Consider the following 15,124-nt stretch of genomic DNA (forward strand, 5'->3'; position numbering starts at 1 on the left):
TCATTATCTCTGTTATCTAGGATTTTTAGGGCTGTTCAGCAAGAATCAGGGCACTCTGGTGAAGGGGTTCTTAGTAGGTTGAATGTGTTACTGGATCTGACTGAAAAACAACAAATCTTTCCCCCTTGTAGTAATACCCTCACTATGTATGTGGAGAAGAAGTACAGCAAAATGAAAATGGCATAGAATTTGGAGTCAAATATAACTCCCATGTGAATTCCAACTCTGCCACTTACTAGCTGTGTGACCTTCAGCAAGAAACTTCACTTTTCTGAGCCTCATTTTTCTCATCTGAAAATAATAGGATTTTATTACTTGTTGTAAGAATCAAATGATATAATTAATACATGTAAAGTGTCTGGCACATAGTAAATTCTCAATAAATATGTCTCTTTCCTACTCCTACTTTGGTAAGTAGTTTATGGAATGAAAAGTTTTACAAGAAGAGTGTAGTTTTGTTCTAAGACATGGAGTCAAATTCCAATTCAATCGTTAGGTTATTCCCTAATGGGTGACCTCAGCAAGTTACTTAACCTGAGCACACATTTCTCCTCTGGTAAGATGTAGCATATAATACTTAACACATGGGTATAACATGTCTGGTTCCTGGCAGGTTCTCAATGGTAGCTATTACTGTTACAGGCATGAGAAGACTGTTCTTAGATTGAGATATAGCACACCTACTGTTGTAAAGCCCCTCTCTGAAATTCTGTCTTTTCTTTGAGTGCATGAAATCTTTGTTTAAAAAAATATCTGTTGTTTTCTAATGGTTGTATACCCACTTGAGCTGACTGAAGTTTACCTGCACTTGCAAGTCATGGGACATAATTTGAAAGTATGCCACAGCACCACATTTGGGGTTTAGGGTTCTGTTTCGTTTGGCTGTTTGCTCTCTCCACACTGCCATCTTCTTCTTGCTATCCTCAAGTGGAAATTTGTTGCCATACATTCTCTGCACCTATATTGTCGAGCTGTTTGGCTACAGCATGGCTTTGATGCCAGGTCACCAGTTGTCCCAGATGGTATTTTGCCACTTATTTAATGGTAAGAAGCCAGATGTGGCGTCTCATTTCCTGGAGACATATTAAAGGCTGAATGCTCTTGTCCATCTCTGCACCACCACAGAAACTCCATGTGACCGGGAACTTAATCAGCTGCTGTGGTACCCTGCTGTGGCTTCTGCAGTAAACTCTGCAGTAAACTCTGTTTACCACTGCTCAGGGTGGCTTTCAGTTCAGTGTTGCTGATATACATATTTGGCAAGGCTAGCCTTTGTGGTAGGATTTGAGGAGTTGAAAAAGACTCCTGGCCCAAATATATCTCTGTCACTGATCACAGTGACTGAAATGCACGCAAGAAACTTTTCACATGAACTTTCCTTCTTGGGTGTAAGGCAATGTTAGAATGCAAATACCACTCTCGAGAGGAAACATACTGGGTCATTATTGGCTATTAATACTTAAAGTCAGAAGTGCATTGAAATCCTGACTCTATTACTAGCTATATGAGCTTAGGGAGTCGCTAATCCTCTCTGAAACAGTTTTTTTTTTCTGAAAATAAGGATAATAGCAGACTTCCCTGGTGGTCCAGTGGTTAAAACGCTGCCCTCCAAGGCAGGGGGTCGGGTTCCATCCCTGGTCGGGGAACTAAGATCCCACGTGCCAAAGGTGCAGCAAAAAATTTTTTTAATGAAAATAAGGATAATAATGGAGGGTTGTGAGAATTTAATGAGATAATGCATGTAAAGGGCATATAAATGCTCAACGAACTCTTATTATCCTTGGGGACAGTAGGACCTGGAAGGAATACATCTAGAAGTGGTAAACTCAGTTTGAGAGCCAGGAAAAGGTGAAGTCTGGTACAGGGAAACTGCTCATAGCAAAGACCCTGGTGGAGTGCTGATAATACAGCTGGGGAAGAGCATGGAAACTCTGGGGAGCTGGGATAGGAAGAATTGGATGGGAGGAAGAGGAAAGACTGAAACAAAATCACAGTACATCTATAGGAACTTTCTAACAAGAAAAGCGCAGTACTATTCAGGATGCAGTGCTCTGGGAGGTAGTAAGCTCTGACACTGGGAGTGTTCAAGCAGAGGCTGGGTGCTGGCTACCTGTCAGGAATACTCTAGTCTACCCCAGAGTAGACTACAAATCACCTGGGAATTTTGTTTAAATGCAGATTCTGATTCAGCAGGTCTGGGTGGAACCTGAGAGTCTTCACTTCTCAGGAGCTCACTGACAATGCCGATGCTCCTGATCGACAGATCTCACTCTGCAGTTTGAAAAGAAATCATAATGAGACAGATGAATTTGGTTAGGGAAAGCCAGAGAGTTACCCAGACAAGGCTCCATAAAATGGGAGCACTCTAATGCAGTCAGGATCTACAGTCTGGTCCTTAGCTTCATAAGCTTTGCAATTTGATTGGTAGTATAACCAGAGCCTGGGCTCCTGGGGACTGACTCATGCTTAACCAAATTCACAAGAGACCCATATACAAGTCAGAATGCCAACTGATTAATTTCTAATGAGAAGTATAACTTCTAAGAGGAACAGATACTAATGTTTTCTGATCAGTGCATTATCTCCCTGTAGGCATATTTACATGAGGAGCTAAATGATAATAAGAAGGTTGCTTGGTGAGGGTGGACTCACAGCAAGGGGAGTTCACAGGATGATTTTTAACAGTTCATGTCATCAAGCTATGATAGTCTGATACCTCCATCTCCACCACTGGGCTAGAATGGTCTAGGGTGAGGGTGTTAGCCTCAATACCAAGTCTGTTGTGCCCTAATACAATTTGGATGATATATGTAAGCCTGGGTCTGGTAATATCATTCATTTGATCCACTTCAATATAAATTTACAATCTAAACTCATCATTACAAAAAGTTTAAAATATAGAGAAAAGTTGAAAAAATATTGCAGCAAGCACCTATATACCCACCATCCAGATTCAACAATTGTTATCATTTTGCCATATTTACTTTATATCTCTGTGTGCACACATGTGCATTGAGCCTACACTGTTTAACATAGATTGCGGAACACTTCATGCTCTGGTACAACCTGCTTGACCTGCTCCATTCCTCCTGGCTCCCCCTTTGCTCCCCAGACATACCTAACTATTGGATGGGAGTTCTTGAATGCTCCCTGCTATTTATTATCTATTGCCTATGTCTGAATATCCTTATTTTCTTTTTCCTTGATTAACTCTATTTGTTCGTAAAGACACCCATGCCCATGTTGCATCTTATACTCTTCTCAGTGATAACATGTATTACACTATGCTGTTATTTGCTTGCCTCTCTTCGTGGCTCAGATGGTAAAGAATCTACCTGCAATATGGGAGACCCGGGTTCAATCCCTGGGTAGGGAAGATCCCCTGGAGAAGGAAATGGCAACCCACTCCAGTATTCTTGCCTGGAGAATCCCTTGGACAGAGGATCCTGTTAGGTTATAGTCCATGGGGTCACAAAGAGTCGGACGCAACTGAGTGACTAACACTTTGACTTTCTTACTAAACTATGAACTCCTTGAGGGGAGGGACTGTTTCATTTGTCCCTGTATACCTGTACCTCTCAAGTGTCTTGTGCTTAGTAGATGTTCAGTAACCAGAAAATTCAACTGCCAGCTGGACAGTTCTACCTAGTTACATCATGGGCACCTTGAATTCAACATGTCTAAACTGAAATAATTTCTCCTCCTACTGAGTCTACATATTTAAAACCCTCCTCCTAATTAAATGCCATTCAGTCTTCCAAGTCAAAAACCTCAGAGCAGTCCCTAACTCTTCCCTCTCATTCATCCTCCAAACAAGTCTTATTGATTCTATCTCCAAAATACACTACAATCTGTCCATTTCTCTTTATGTCCATTACCTATTTAGTCTGGGCCACTTTCATTTCTCACCTGGAGAGCACTGCCAACAATCCTCTGTCTGGGTTCCCTACAGACAGAGGATTCCCTGCAGGAGACTCTTGTCTCCTCCAAATTTTTATTCACAGAGAAGCCATAATGATCACTAAAATTCAGATCTGATTTTATTACTCCCTGCTTAAATCTTAATTATATTACTCCTTGCTTTTGGGTCAAGTTCAAACTCCTTAACTTTACCCAAAGGACTCTCAAGAACTGAACCCTTTGAACCTCTATAACTTTATCTCTTGTACTCTGGGTTCCAAACACTTGGTGTTTATAGAGTCTGTATTACTTGTTGTTTCTCAACATTTTCAGTTTCATGCGTCAATGCCTTTTCTTGTATTGTTCTCTGTCTAGAAAGGCTGACACTTTCAAAATCAGCACAATTGTAACCTCCTCTGGGAAGCTTTTTCTTAACTTCCCAGTCTGAGTTAGTTCCTCTTCTCTAACACCCACTACTGCCCTACACCTACCTCTAGCATATCTCTTACACTATATACATCCAGCACTCTATACATAATACAATGATCAGTTTGCTTATTTGTCTCATCAAAAATAATTTATGAGCTTTCTGAGAGCAGAGTTGGTGTCTTATTTTTTTAATCCCAATGCTTAGCCCATGATTGGCATATAGGAGATTGCAATAAATATTTAAGAAAAGACAGAATGAATATTAATAAATGTCTCTCCAAACTTCATTATTGTAAACACCTCATAAAAGATCTCTTTTCTTTTGAACACATTGTTTCCTCAAAGTACCATATAGTTGTTTGTCACGCAAGTAATATTGATTGAATGTTGAGTGCTCTTTACCAGTAATTTCAGACAATTTCTGGAATCATACCATTTCTTTAGATGGCAGATGCTATCCTTTTGTTTTACTCTAGGTAATTTTTATCTAAGAGAGTAACATAATCAGTAGTTGGGGGTGCCATGCTATTGGTCCCATATACTTCCCTTGACCTCTAAAGTCTCTTTCAACACCTACAGTTCATGGTTCACAAAATTGCCCATTTATTTGGATTCTAGGTGCTATTTAGTTATGGTATTAATTTTCCTCTAGGTTTCTCTCAAACCATAAGAGTATCAAGTGCAGAATTGTCCCATGCTTAATCTTTGCAAATAATATCGATTAAGTAAACGTTGGGCCACGGGTGTGAAATGATTGATTAGGAACCTAACAAATGTTGGGCTGGATAAAGTAAATTATATTTATTTGAACTGAAAAAAATTGTTAAAACTAAACATTCTGAACATTACTTTCTCTGATTATTACCTCAAAGTAACAACCTTGATATTCTTTAAAAAGTATTGGGTCCCTGACTGTTTAATAATAATAGTATTTAACAGATAATAATTTTTATATTCTGCCTCTCAGTCCTGTCTGACTCTTTGCGACCCCATGGACTATACACTACATGGCATTCTCCAGGCCAGAATACTGGAGTGGGTAGCCTTTCCCTTCCCCGGGGGATCTTCCCAACCCAGGGATCCAACCCAAGTCTCCCACATTGCAGGCAGATTCTTTACCGGCTGAGCCACAAGGGAAGCCCTATACTCTGCTAAGCACTGCTCTAAGGGCTTTATATGTATGAACTCATTTGATCATCTGGACAAGTCTGTGAGGTAGGTACTATTATCACTCCCATTTTGCAGATGATGAGGAAACTGAGGCAAGGAGAAGTAAGAAGTAATCTTGCCAAGGTCGAAGGTTATCCATGTGTCAGACACCAGAAGTATTAATTTCGTTTAATCCATGCTTATTTATTGAGCACACACTAAATTAACAACTAACAGGGTAAATGAAAATTGTATACTTAAAGTAAGGAGAAATCTTAACGCCAAAGTGCCATGAGCGAATTGTCAAGGTGAATCAGGCTCATTTTTGTTAGTGGGCAGTAGAGAAAGATTATGTAGTTAAGGTCGTGAGTTGGCAGAGACATATCCGGTTGGGTAAATCTGGTTTGAGGAAGATGGAAGAGGCTTAGTTTCGAGGAGTATGAAAACAGTCATTCTTTTTTTGAGAGCTAAGATTAGCTTGAGAAGGGGCATCTAATGCAGTATATTTAGGATGAGGTAAGGGTAAAAGAAAATACACAGGTATGACGCTTGTTTAGAGCAGGAAAGGAAAAATTAAAAAAAAAAAAAGATAATGCGTTCTTCCTGCCCCTCTCCCCTTAGAGAATTAGTAAATAGCCTGCCTAGGTATCACCCACCTACACAAATTCTCTGGACTGCAACTCAGACCCTTCAGATCTGGGCTTTTTAGAAGTACTTTTCGCATTCTGGCACCTTAAGCCTGACAGCCTTGCGGGCAAACGTTACGAGGGAAAAAAATACATTCTTGCAGTTCAAAATGGACTCGAATCCTACCAGCGAGCGTTTCTGTTCGCGCTGATTCCACAGTTCACCTGTCCATTTTTCCGATCCTCGTCTAAAGCCTTCCCCTCCTGTTACCCTTTTAAGAGGCGGTCCCGCAGTGTCCTTTCCTCCCTCCCAGCCACCTCTACCCCCAGTCAACGGGGCGGAGCTTCGCGCTAAAACCCCGGAGCCCGACGCGGCCCCGGCAGTCGCGGAGAGGAGTGGAGCCACAAAGGGCTTCCTCTGCGGCAACATCTCCGGCGACGCTACGTGCCCGCCGGCTCTGACCCGGCCCGCCGCGCGCGCCCGTCTCTCCCGGTCCTCTCCCTACCTGGCGCGCACCTGGCCCAGGCCGGGGTCCCGCCGAGAGTCGGGAAGGCGCGTGCCAGGGGCCCTAGGGAACCTCACAGCGCGCATACCATGGGGCCGCTGCTGGGGGCCGGGATCTTCTGCCGCGGTGGTTGTGGCTTTTCCCGATTGCTGGCCTGGTGCTTCCTGCTGGTTCTGAGTCCGCAAACCCCCGGCTCCAGGGGAGCCGAAGCCGTGTGGACCGCGTACCTCAACGTGTCCTGGCGGGTTCCGCACACCGGAGTGAACCGCACCGTGTGGGAGCTGAGCGAGGAGGGCGTGTACGGCCAGGATTCGCCGCTCGAGCCCGTGGCTGGGGTCCTGGTACCGCCCGACGGGCCGGGGGCGCTCAACGCCTGTAACCCGCACACGAATTTCACGGTGCCCACGGTCCCGGGGGACTGGGGCAGCGTGCAAGTGTCTTGGTTGGCCCTCATCCAGCGCGGTGGGGGTTGCACCTTCGCAGACAAGATCCATCTGGCTTACGAAAGAGGGGCGTCTGGAGCCGTCATCTTTAACTTCCCGGGGACCCGCAATGAGGTCATCCCCATGTCTCACCCGGGTGAGTGCAGCTATCCGATTGCGCCCCATCAAACCCCTGCCGAGGCCGTTTTTTCCCATTTTTCTCTCAGGGTATTCCTCCCCCTATCCCCTTGCTCCGAAGGAAGACGAGTGTCCTTTCTGTCCCCATCGAGTGAGGCAGGGTCCTCTCTTCCCCAGCTTCATCCTGCATGGGGGGTTGGGCGGGAAAATCCTTCAGAATTTGCCTCTTTGGTGGAAAAGGGTAAAAACCAACAGAGTGCGGAGGCTGGCAACTCGAGAACTGTTGGGGTTCTTTGCGTCGTCTTTTCCTGCTGTTTGTGAGGGTGCTTGCATGGGGTGGGCATTGGTAGTGGGCATTGGGTTTGATATGACTGGGAGGCAGCCTAACCGAGAAGCCCATCTGGAAAATCCCTTCCTCAATCTTGTCCTGATTCGCAGCTTCAGGCCCGCCGCAGATTTTTTCCCCCTGCTCTCTCTGTTCTCTCTGCGTGTTTCCTCGAATCAGGTACAAGATTGTGTTACTGTGCCCTGTTAACCTCATTCCAGTTTTGTTGGAAGCTATGTTCAGCCCTTGGATCCTTCTCTGCCCCGGGGTCTCAGGTCCCAAGTGACTGTTGGCATCACTGCTTTCCTTGGCCTCTGGGAAAAAAAAAAATCTGATTTAGCTTATTGAGTGACAAAACAGGTGACTAGTATTACTTAAAAGGGAGAGGTTTATGCAGGAGGCTAGCAAGGACCTAGACGTTGGAAAATGTAATCGAGGTAGATCTTACATTTGTGCAGATGAGATGGGTTACTCTTTTTCCCTTTTCAGTTATCCTTCCAGAAACCTTCTCCCTATTTGTGTTTATGTATTCATACCAGGCCCCAAAAGACAAAGAAAAAAAATGTGGGGGGATAAAAAGGCAGAGACACAAACTAGCAGTATATCATAGTTGTTGAGAGCTGGGCCTCAAGTCAGATGTTGGTTAAATTCTCGCTCCATTGCTTACTAGTCCTGTGACCTTGAGCAACTTATTTGAAGTCTAACCTGGGTTCCCTCCTCAATCAAATGGAAAAGAACTAAGAATGAACCACTCCCACAGGTTTGCCAGGAGGATGAAGTGATTATCCTTTTAGGAGTCACTGGAGAGATGAATCTGCTTGTTTAGCTACTGAAGGTTTTGTGTTTTTCCTAAAACAGTGTGTCTGGCCCTGCCTAGAGAGCACTTGTAGACAGAGTGGCTGGGTGGTATAATGGAAAGGGCACTGAACTGGAACTCAGGAGATTTGAGCCTATTTTAGTCCCTTCTGTGCCTCTACCAGCTTTGTGACCTTGTACAGGTTACTCACTTGGTCAAATGGTAGTACAGAGGTAGGAGGGGGAGGCCAAGTTGCAGATTGTGCAGAGACAAAAATGAACCAAATAAACTCCCTTCCAGCTCTAAAATGCTGTGATTCTTAGATTTTATATTGAGTAAAGATAGCAGCAACTCCATCTCTTTTGGTTGATAATTCATTGATTAGAATGAAAAGACTTTTTAAAGGCTGATAGAAAGGAAGAATAAGGACTCATAAATTTTAAAGTCCTTCCATTTCAATTGGCTACTTACATGCAAGGTTTTGACTTTGCCTCCTCCAAATGAGATTCGTTTGCACGGATGATTTGGAATTGAAAAGTACTCTTTAATTAGAGAGTTCTGGTTTAGACTGCTTTCATACTACTTCTGTTTAAGGATATAAGCTTATATGTATCTGATAGTTTTAGGGGACAATAAAATTAATTTTTTTGCGTTCCTACTATGTTCCAGGCACTCTGCATACATCTTATACTTTGTGGAGAGATAGTATGGTGTACTAGGAAAAGCACAGGCATTGTAGTTAAGAATGAGAATCAAATTCTGAATTTACCACATAATAGCTTTGTGTCCTTGGTCAGATTTTTGAACTTTACTGAGTCTCAGTTTTCCCATCTGTAAGATGGAGATATTTACATTGCTGTGATCATTAAGGATAACGTGTGTAAACTACCTAGCAGATAATAAATACTCAGTTAAAAGTCAGTTATTATAATAGGCTGATGTTAACAAGATGCAAAAAAATTAATGAGCAAACAGGCTTACACAACTGTCAGGGTAAAGACAAATACACTGGTAATCTAAGCATGGCTCTTTTGTTTCAGAATACTATATAGAAATAAAGCCCTAAATATCGATCACTTAATTAAAACTCAGAAGAGTGTTTTGACACTTTAAAAAAATGAATTATTATCTGAGATGTAGCAATGAATTTTTATCTGACTGTAGCAGTGTTACACTTAGGTTAACTAGCTGAAAGAGCTAGCTAGATACTTGAGGAATGGAATCACATTTCTCCCTTTAACTCCTGGAAAAACTACTTTTCAACACAGGGGAAAATCACTTTGCATTTCATCCACGTATGTTGTTAAATATTTTGTTTGCAAAGTGCCATGTTGTTTGCTTTGCTCATTCCTGAGGGTAATCCCAGGGTTCATTGTAATCTCTGGTCAAAAAACGATTTCTCTTGGATCCTAGTGGCAAAGAGGTAAGACTGAAGTTTAAATGTTGATTAACTTAATATATATTGCCATGAATTCTACAAGGGCCGCTGAATGTGGAAAAGTCATTGCTGTGGACTTTGTTTTACAAAACCTTTCTCCACCCCCTTTCACAGAGGCCTGTGCTTGAATTGTCCTTCAGTGGAATTAGTCCTGATCATCCACACTCCTACCTATCACAGTTCTGTGACCATGAAGATCCATTTGTTTCGAGTAATAGAACTAACTGGTTTACAGCAGTAGCTTTAAAACTTTTGTATATTGGAGAGAAACTCCACTATACAACCGCAACCAATTAGAAAAATCAGGCTATTTTTATGGATACCAAATTTTCCCAAAGGGTAGCTATAGCCTTACGGCAACCTAGCAGTTTATTTCTGTACACTATCTTCCAGAAAATCTTGATTCATTCAGATAAAAAATTGTAAATGATAGATTTTTATTAACAGCTGATCCTGCAATCTCTGGATATTTTTCATTCAAATTGATCCAGAAACGGGGAAGAAAATTCAGGGAAAATTTTGGTTTCACAGTTAAATCACTGTCCGTGTCTTCTTTAAATATGAAAATCAGATAAGAAGTGGCCAAAACTTAGAGTAAGCACTAAAGCCGTCTAAAATGCAGAGTTGTCACGATGAGACACGTTGTGCATGCTCTTGTTATTGCACAACTAACTAGTCTGCTTTCCTAAGCAGATGAGCCTGAGCCTTGCATGCTTTCTAGTTGAACACAGCCCACTGGTTGAAGTGGCGTCAGTACTTCCTTGTAGAGTTTTCCTTGAGTCAACATGTGCAGACATGAGTTTATTGAAAGACCTGTGCAAAGCTTCCACCTTCATAATCCATGACGTGCTTACAAGAACTTGAAACATATTCAAAGGGATGGCAAGAGAAGCATTATTCTTGAGGGCCGTAAAAAAGTGAATGAACCCCAGCCATTTAAGTTAATGATTTGGTGGTCTCCCTTGGAATAGAGGTTGCTATATAAAACAGTTGCTTGTTGTATACATTGTTGAAAGACCTCTTAGAGCATATTAAGAAGATGACCTTTGCCACTTTTTATTTATTTATTTATTATTTTTTGGCTGCTCAGTGCAGCATGTGGGATCTTAGTTCCCCAACCAGGGATAGAACCTGTGCCCCCTCCAGTGGGAGTCAGGAGTCTTAACTGCTGGACTGCCAAGGAAATCCCCAGGGTTTTTTTTTCTTAATTGAAATATACTTGATTTACAGTGTGTTAATTTCAGGTGTATAGCACAGTGATTCAGATACACACACACACACACACACACACACATACATTCTTTTTCAGATTCTTTTCCCTTATGTGCATGCTTAGTTGCTTCAGTTGTGTCTGACTCTTTGTGACCCCATAGACCATAGCCCACCAGGCTCCTCTGTTGGTGGGATTTTTCCAGCAAGAATGCTGGAGTAGATTGCCATGCCCTCCTCCAGGGGATCTTCCTGACCCAGTGATCAAATCTGCGTCTCCTGCATTGCAGGTGGATTATTTGCCTGCTGAGCCACTGGGGAAGGCCCAATTCCCTTGTAGGTTATTATAAAATATTGAGTATAGTTCCCTGTGCTATACAGTAGGTCCTTGTTGATTATCTATTTTATATAAAGTACTGTGTATATGTAAATCCCAAACTCCCTCCCCCTGCCACTTACTATTTTTAAAATCTTAGGCCAGTATTTTACTTCTCTATGTCTTAGTTTTCTCCTATGTAAGATGGACATAATAAAAAACTTGCCTGATAAGGTTAATGGAATTAAATGATATAATACAGATAAAGTGTTTAACACAAAGCCTGACATTTAGGAAGCAACTATAATTTTTCTTAGGATAGGATAGTTATATGTATTTTAGAAATACATTTAGAGTTAGGATAGGGATAGCTAAATGTATTTTAGAAAATGAAAATTAATTTGTATGTTTGTGGTATATAACTTGAAAATGAATAGCCACGAGTACTCCAAGGTCCATATTATCTGACATCTAACTGTAACTCTTTGGGAATAAGTTGAGTAAACTGAATGCTTTACAAGAAAATGATCTTTTGGCCCACATATGTTTGTCGTTCTTTTCTCAAATAACTGCTTGTCCCTTGAGTAACCAATCTCTTTTCCATTCACAAGGACTTTGGAATAGGATTTTCCACTGGCTTATTACCACTCAGTTCCTTCTCAACCATTTGACATTTAGTTTTTATTCTGTTTTGAGTTTTGCTGTTGTTTTTATTAGTTTTTTAATTTTTATTTTTTACCTCCTAGTAAGTTGACATCAAAAAGAACCTCTTTAGGCTCAAAAAGAAGTTGAGAAGAGATTGGGTGGTGATGATTTACCAAGGTAAAATACCATTCCAAAATCTGTTCTCACGGCCATCCTTTTTGATCTATCTGCAGAACTGTATTTGATATTGTTGACCACTCCTTCTTTGAAACTCCTTCCCAAGCAGTCTCTTGCTTCTCTTTAGCTTTATTTCTGTTATCTTATTAACACATTCATCTCACACCTTTTCTTCCTTGCATTCACATCCAGGCCCCCAACACTCTCCCTCTAATAAGTATCTGCCACGTCCAGTTGATTTAAACTTTTCCTTCTTCTCACATATGTTCCCTTCTCCCTCGCAATTGTTATTACACTGCTTACAGTTCCAAATGTCTTCTAATGGAAACAAATGATTAGCCTCCTAATTGGTCTCCCTGCCTTCAGTCACGTCTTCCTTTCAGTTCTTCTTCCACATGGCCACTGGAACATAGCTCTGGACATGCATATGCCATTACTCAAGAGCCCATTACTTATAATTTTTAGATTATGTTTCTCAGCATGGCCCATAAACTCTTAATAATCTAGTCCCAACCTATTTTTGAAGCTTTATGTACCTCTTGTATCACATTGTTCCTGAAACATATTCTTTACCCTCTCCCATTATCAGTCCTTTGCTCATACTTCTGCTTTTGCCTATGTACCCTTTTCTTCCCAGCTCTGTTGATCAGAAACTTACCCATCCTTCAAAATCCAACACAGATGCCTCCTCATCTTTGAGGATTTTCATAATTCCTTCTTTTACTCTTCTCACCACAACCCCCACAACCAAAAGCAAAATAATCTCTTATCTCCCATAGAATTCCATCCCTTCTAAGTACTTTCTGCATTTTACTGGTAGTTTTTGTTCATGTAGTTTCTCTTCCTACTGTATTGTAATCATTTTAATGTTTTATTAATTTCATATTCCCCATAGGAATCTTTATTAACTTTCCTGTTGGCTCAGTGGTAAACAATCTGTCTGCCAATGCAGGAGATGTGGATTCCATCCCTGGGTTGGGAAGATCTCCTGGAGGAGGAAATGGCAACCCACTCCAGTATTCTTGCCTGGAAGATCCTATGGACAGAAGAGCCTGGCGAGTGTACATGGGGTAGTAAAAGAGTCGGACTTGACTTAGTGACTAAACAACAACAATTTAGAAATCTTTTTACTGTATGTGCTCTGAAAATACTTGTTGAGTGGCCTTAAATACACAAGAATGACAGGGGATCATAAGGTTCCCTAGAAAAATATCTAAAAAAAGGGATTGAAACTCAATTCACTGAACATTTATCGAGGGTCTACTGTATGCTAAGTACTGAGCTTCCTGCTTCAATATACAAAAAAAGGAGAAATAAGATTATATAAATACTTTAAGATTGCAAGCACCCTAACTTCTATGGTGGTCACCATCATATGCTAGTTTATGGTTTTTAAATAGTAATATGACCTAGATAACAAAGAAATAATGACAATGAGTATTTCCGTTGAACCTTCTCTTTTCTATTTTTTTTTTATATTCTAAAAATTTCACTTATACTATTCAATTTATATCTCCAACTAAAGCGCTTCCACTGAACATGTTGGTGAATGTTGAATTCCATAATATAAAAATCAATATAGTTTGATTGATGAATTGTTTTTCTAAGCACATAAGGAACTATTTCCCCTAGTACATGGAAGATGTGTATTGTCTCATCTAGATTGCATTTAGTCTCTATTCTTAGGCTTCAATGGAGGAAATAGAGGAGAGTACCAAAGGTATTGTATAAATTATTTTCTGATTATAAACTTAACTATGCTTCTTGCAGAAAACTTGGAAAATACAGAAAACTAAAAATAAGAGCTCCACATAATTCCACAACGCAGAGACAGTATTGTTAATATCCCTTCTTGTCTCTTTTTCCATGTATAGGTATAGTTTGGTATCCTGCTTTTATCATGAATATTAATATAGTATTAAGAAAATACAGACTATTTAAAGGAAAACAGAAAAAGCCATACATGTAACCATTTTAGCATTTTGGGGTGTTTTTGTTGTCATTTTCTCCCTTTGCTCTGTATATGTATTATGTAAAGAATTATAATTATATACTAGATATGCAGTTTTGTATCCTACTTCTTGTTGTAAGCATTTTCCCATGTAATTAAAAATAGAAAGACTTCTCTTATAAGCTGAAGATGGCAGTCTTTGGTGGGGGTGGGAATTGAGCTTCTTTTCCAATAACTAGCAAAAAGAAGTGCAGAATTGGTGATGTGGAGGGATGTGAATTGGAACATTTAAAACAAAAATATACCCCAGAGAGCTTTACATAAAATATGCTAACTAGTCAAAAACATGATCTGGTCTAACCCATATTCATTGCCTGTTGTGGCCTTGGCATTTTGAAAGATTTGATCACCATTTGTTCCTTAGTTCCTCTTCTCCTATAGTATTCTTATAATACTCCTATATTATAGGAATTAGGTCACAAATGAAGTTTATACCCAGTTTCCTTGTTGGCTTGCTTAAGCAGCACCTCATTGACTAAAATGCTTTTTCTTTTTTTTTTTAAGATTTTATTTATTTATTTATTTTTCCTTTATTTTTATTAGTTGGAAGCTAATTATTTTACAATATTGTAGTGGGTTTTGCCATCCATTGACATGAATCAGCCATGGATTTACATGTGTTCCCCATCCTGAACCCCCCTCCCACCTCCCTCCCCACCCCATCCCTCTGGATCATCCCAGTGCACCAGCCCCGAGCATCAAGTGTAAAATGGCTTTTCTTATTCATGATGGCCACTGAACTATAAACTATTGTTGGGTTTTCCCCAAAGTGTACTTGATAGGGTACCACAAATACTGCTTAGAGGTGAATAATTTTTTGTATATGTAAATTTTATTGACGAATAATGTACATACCAAAAAGGTACAGAAATAATTAGTGTATAGTTCAGTGAATTTTCAGAGTGAGCACACTTGTGTAACCAGCACCTGGATCAAGAAGCAGGATAGTCCCAGAACCCCAGAAGACTACCTTGTGCCCCACAATGAAGAATCTTTGAAGCAGCACAATTGTCAACTTTGTCTTCAGAGGAAATGAC

General features: G+C 40.6%; 1 protein-coding gene and 1 long non-coding RNA gene across 3 annotated transcripts in view; one reads left to right on the forward strand and one right to left on the reverse strand.

Annotated features, from left to right (window-relative positions):
- The window catches only part of LOC122435145, a 45,839-nt gene extending 39,442 nt beyond the window's left edge, over positions 1 to 6,397 (reverse strand). The window contains exon 1 of the long non-coding RNA XR_006267596.1: positions 6,292 to 6,397. This is a non-coding gene — a long non-coding RNA (uncharacterized LOC122435145). The remainder of the gene's footprint in view (positions 1 to 6,291) is intronic.
- RNF128 (ring finger protein 128) overlaps positions 1 to 15,124 on the forward strand; it is a 98,242-nt gene that overhangs the window by 28,553 nt on the left and 54,565 nt on the right. The window contains exon 1 of one of the 2 annotated variants that reach the window (XM_043459085.1): positions 6,453 to 7,189. The exons of the other annotated variant lie outside the window; for it this stretch is intronic. Within the exon in view, the coding sequence (XP_043315020.1) occupies positions 6,700 to 7,189 (490 nt within the window). The 5' untranslated portion in view covers positions 6,453 to 6,699. Of the gene's footprint in view, positions 1 to 6,452; positions 7,190 to 15,124 lie in introns of those variants that run through there. 2 annotated transcript variants of the gene reach the window in all.

The sequence above is a fragment of the Cervus canadensis genome, chromosome X (genome assembly GCF_019320065.1).
Source record: "Cervus canadensis isolate Bull #8, Minnesota chromosome X, ASM1932006v1, whole genome shotgun sequence".
Lineage (NCBI taxonomy): Eukaryota > Metazoa > Chordata > Mammalia > Artiodactyla > Cervidae > Cervus > Cervus canadensis.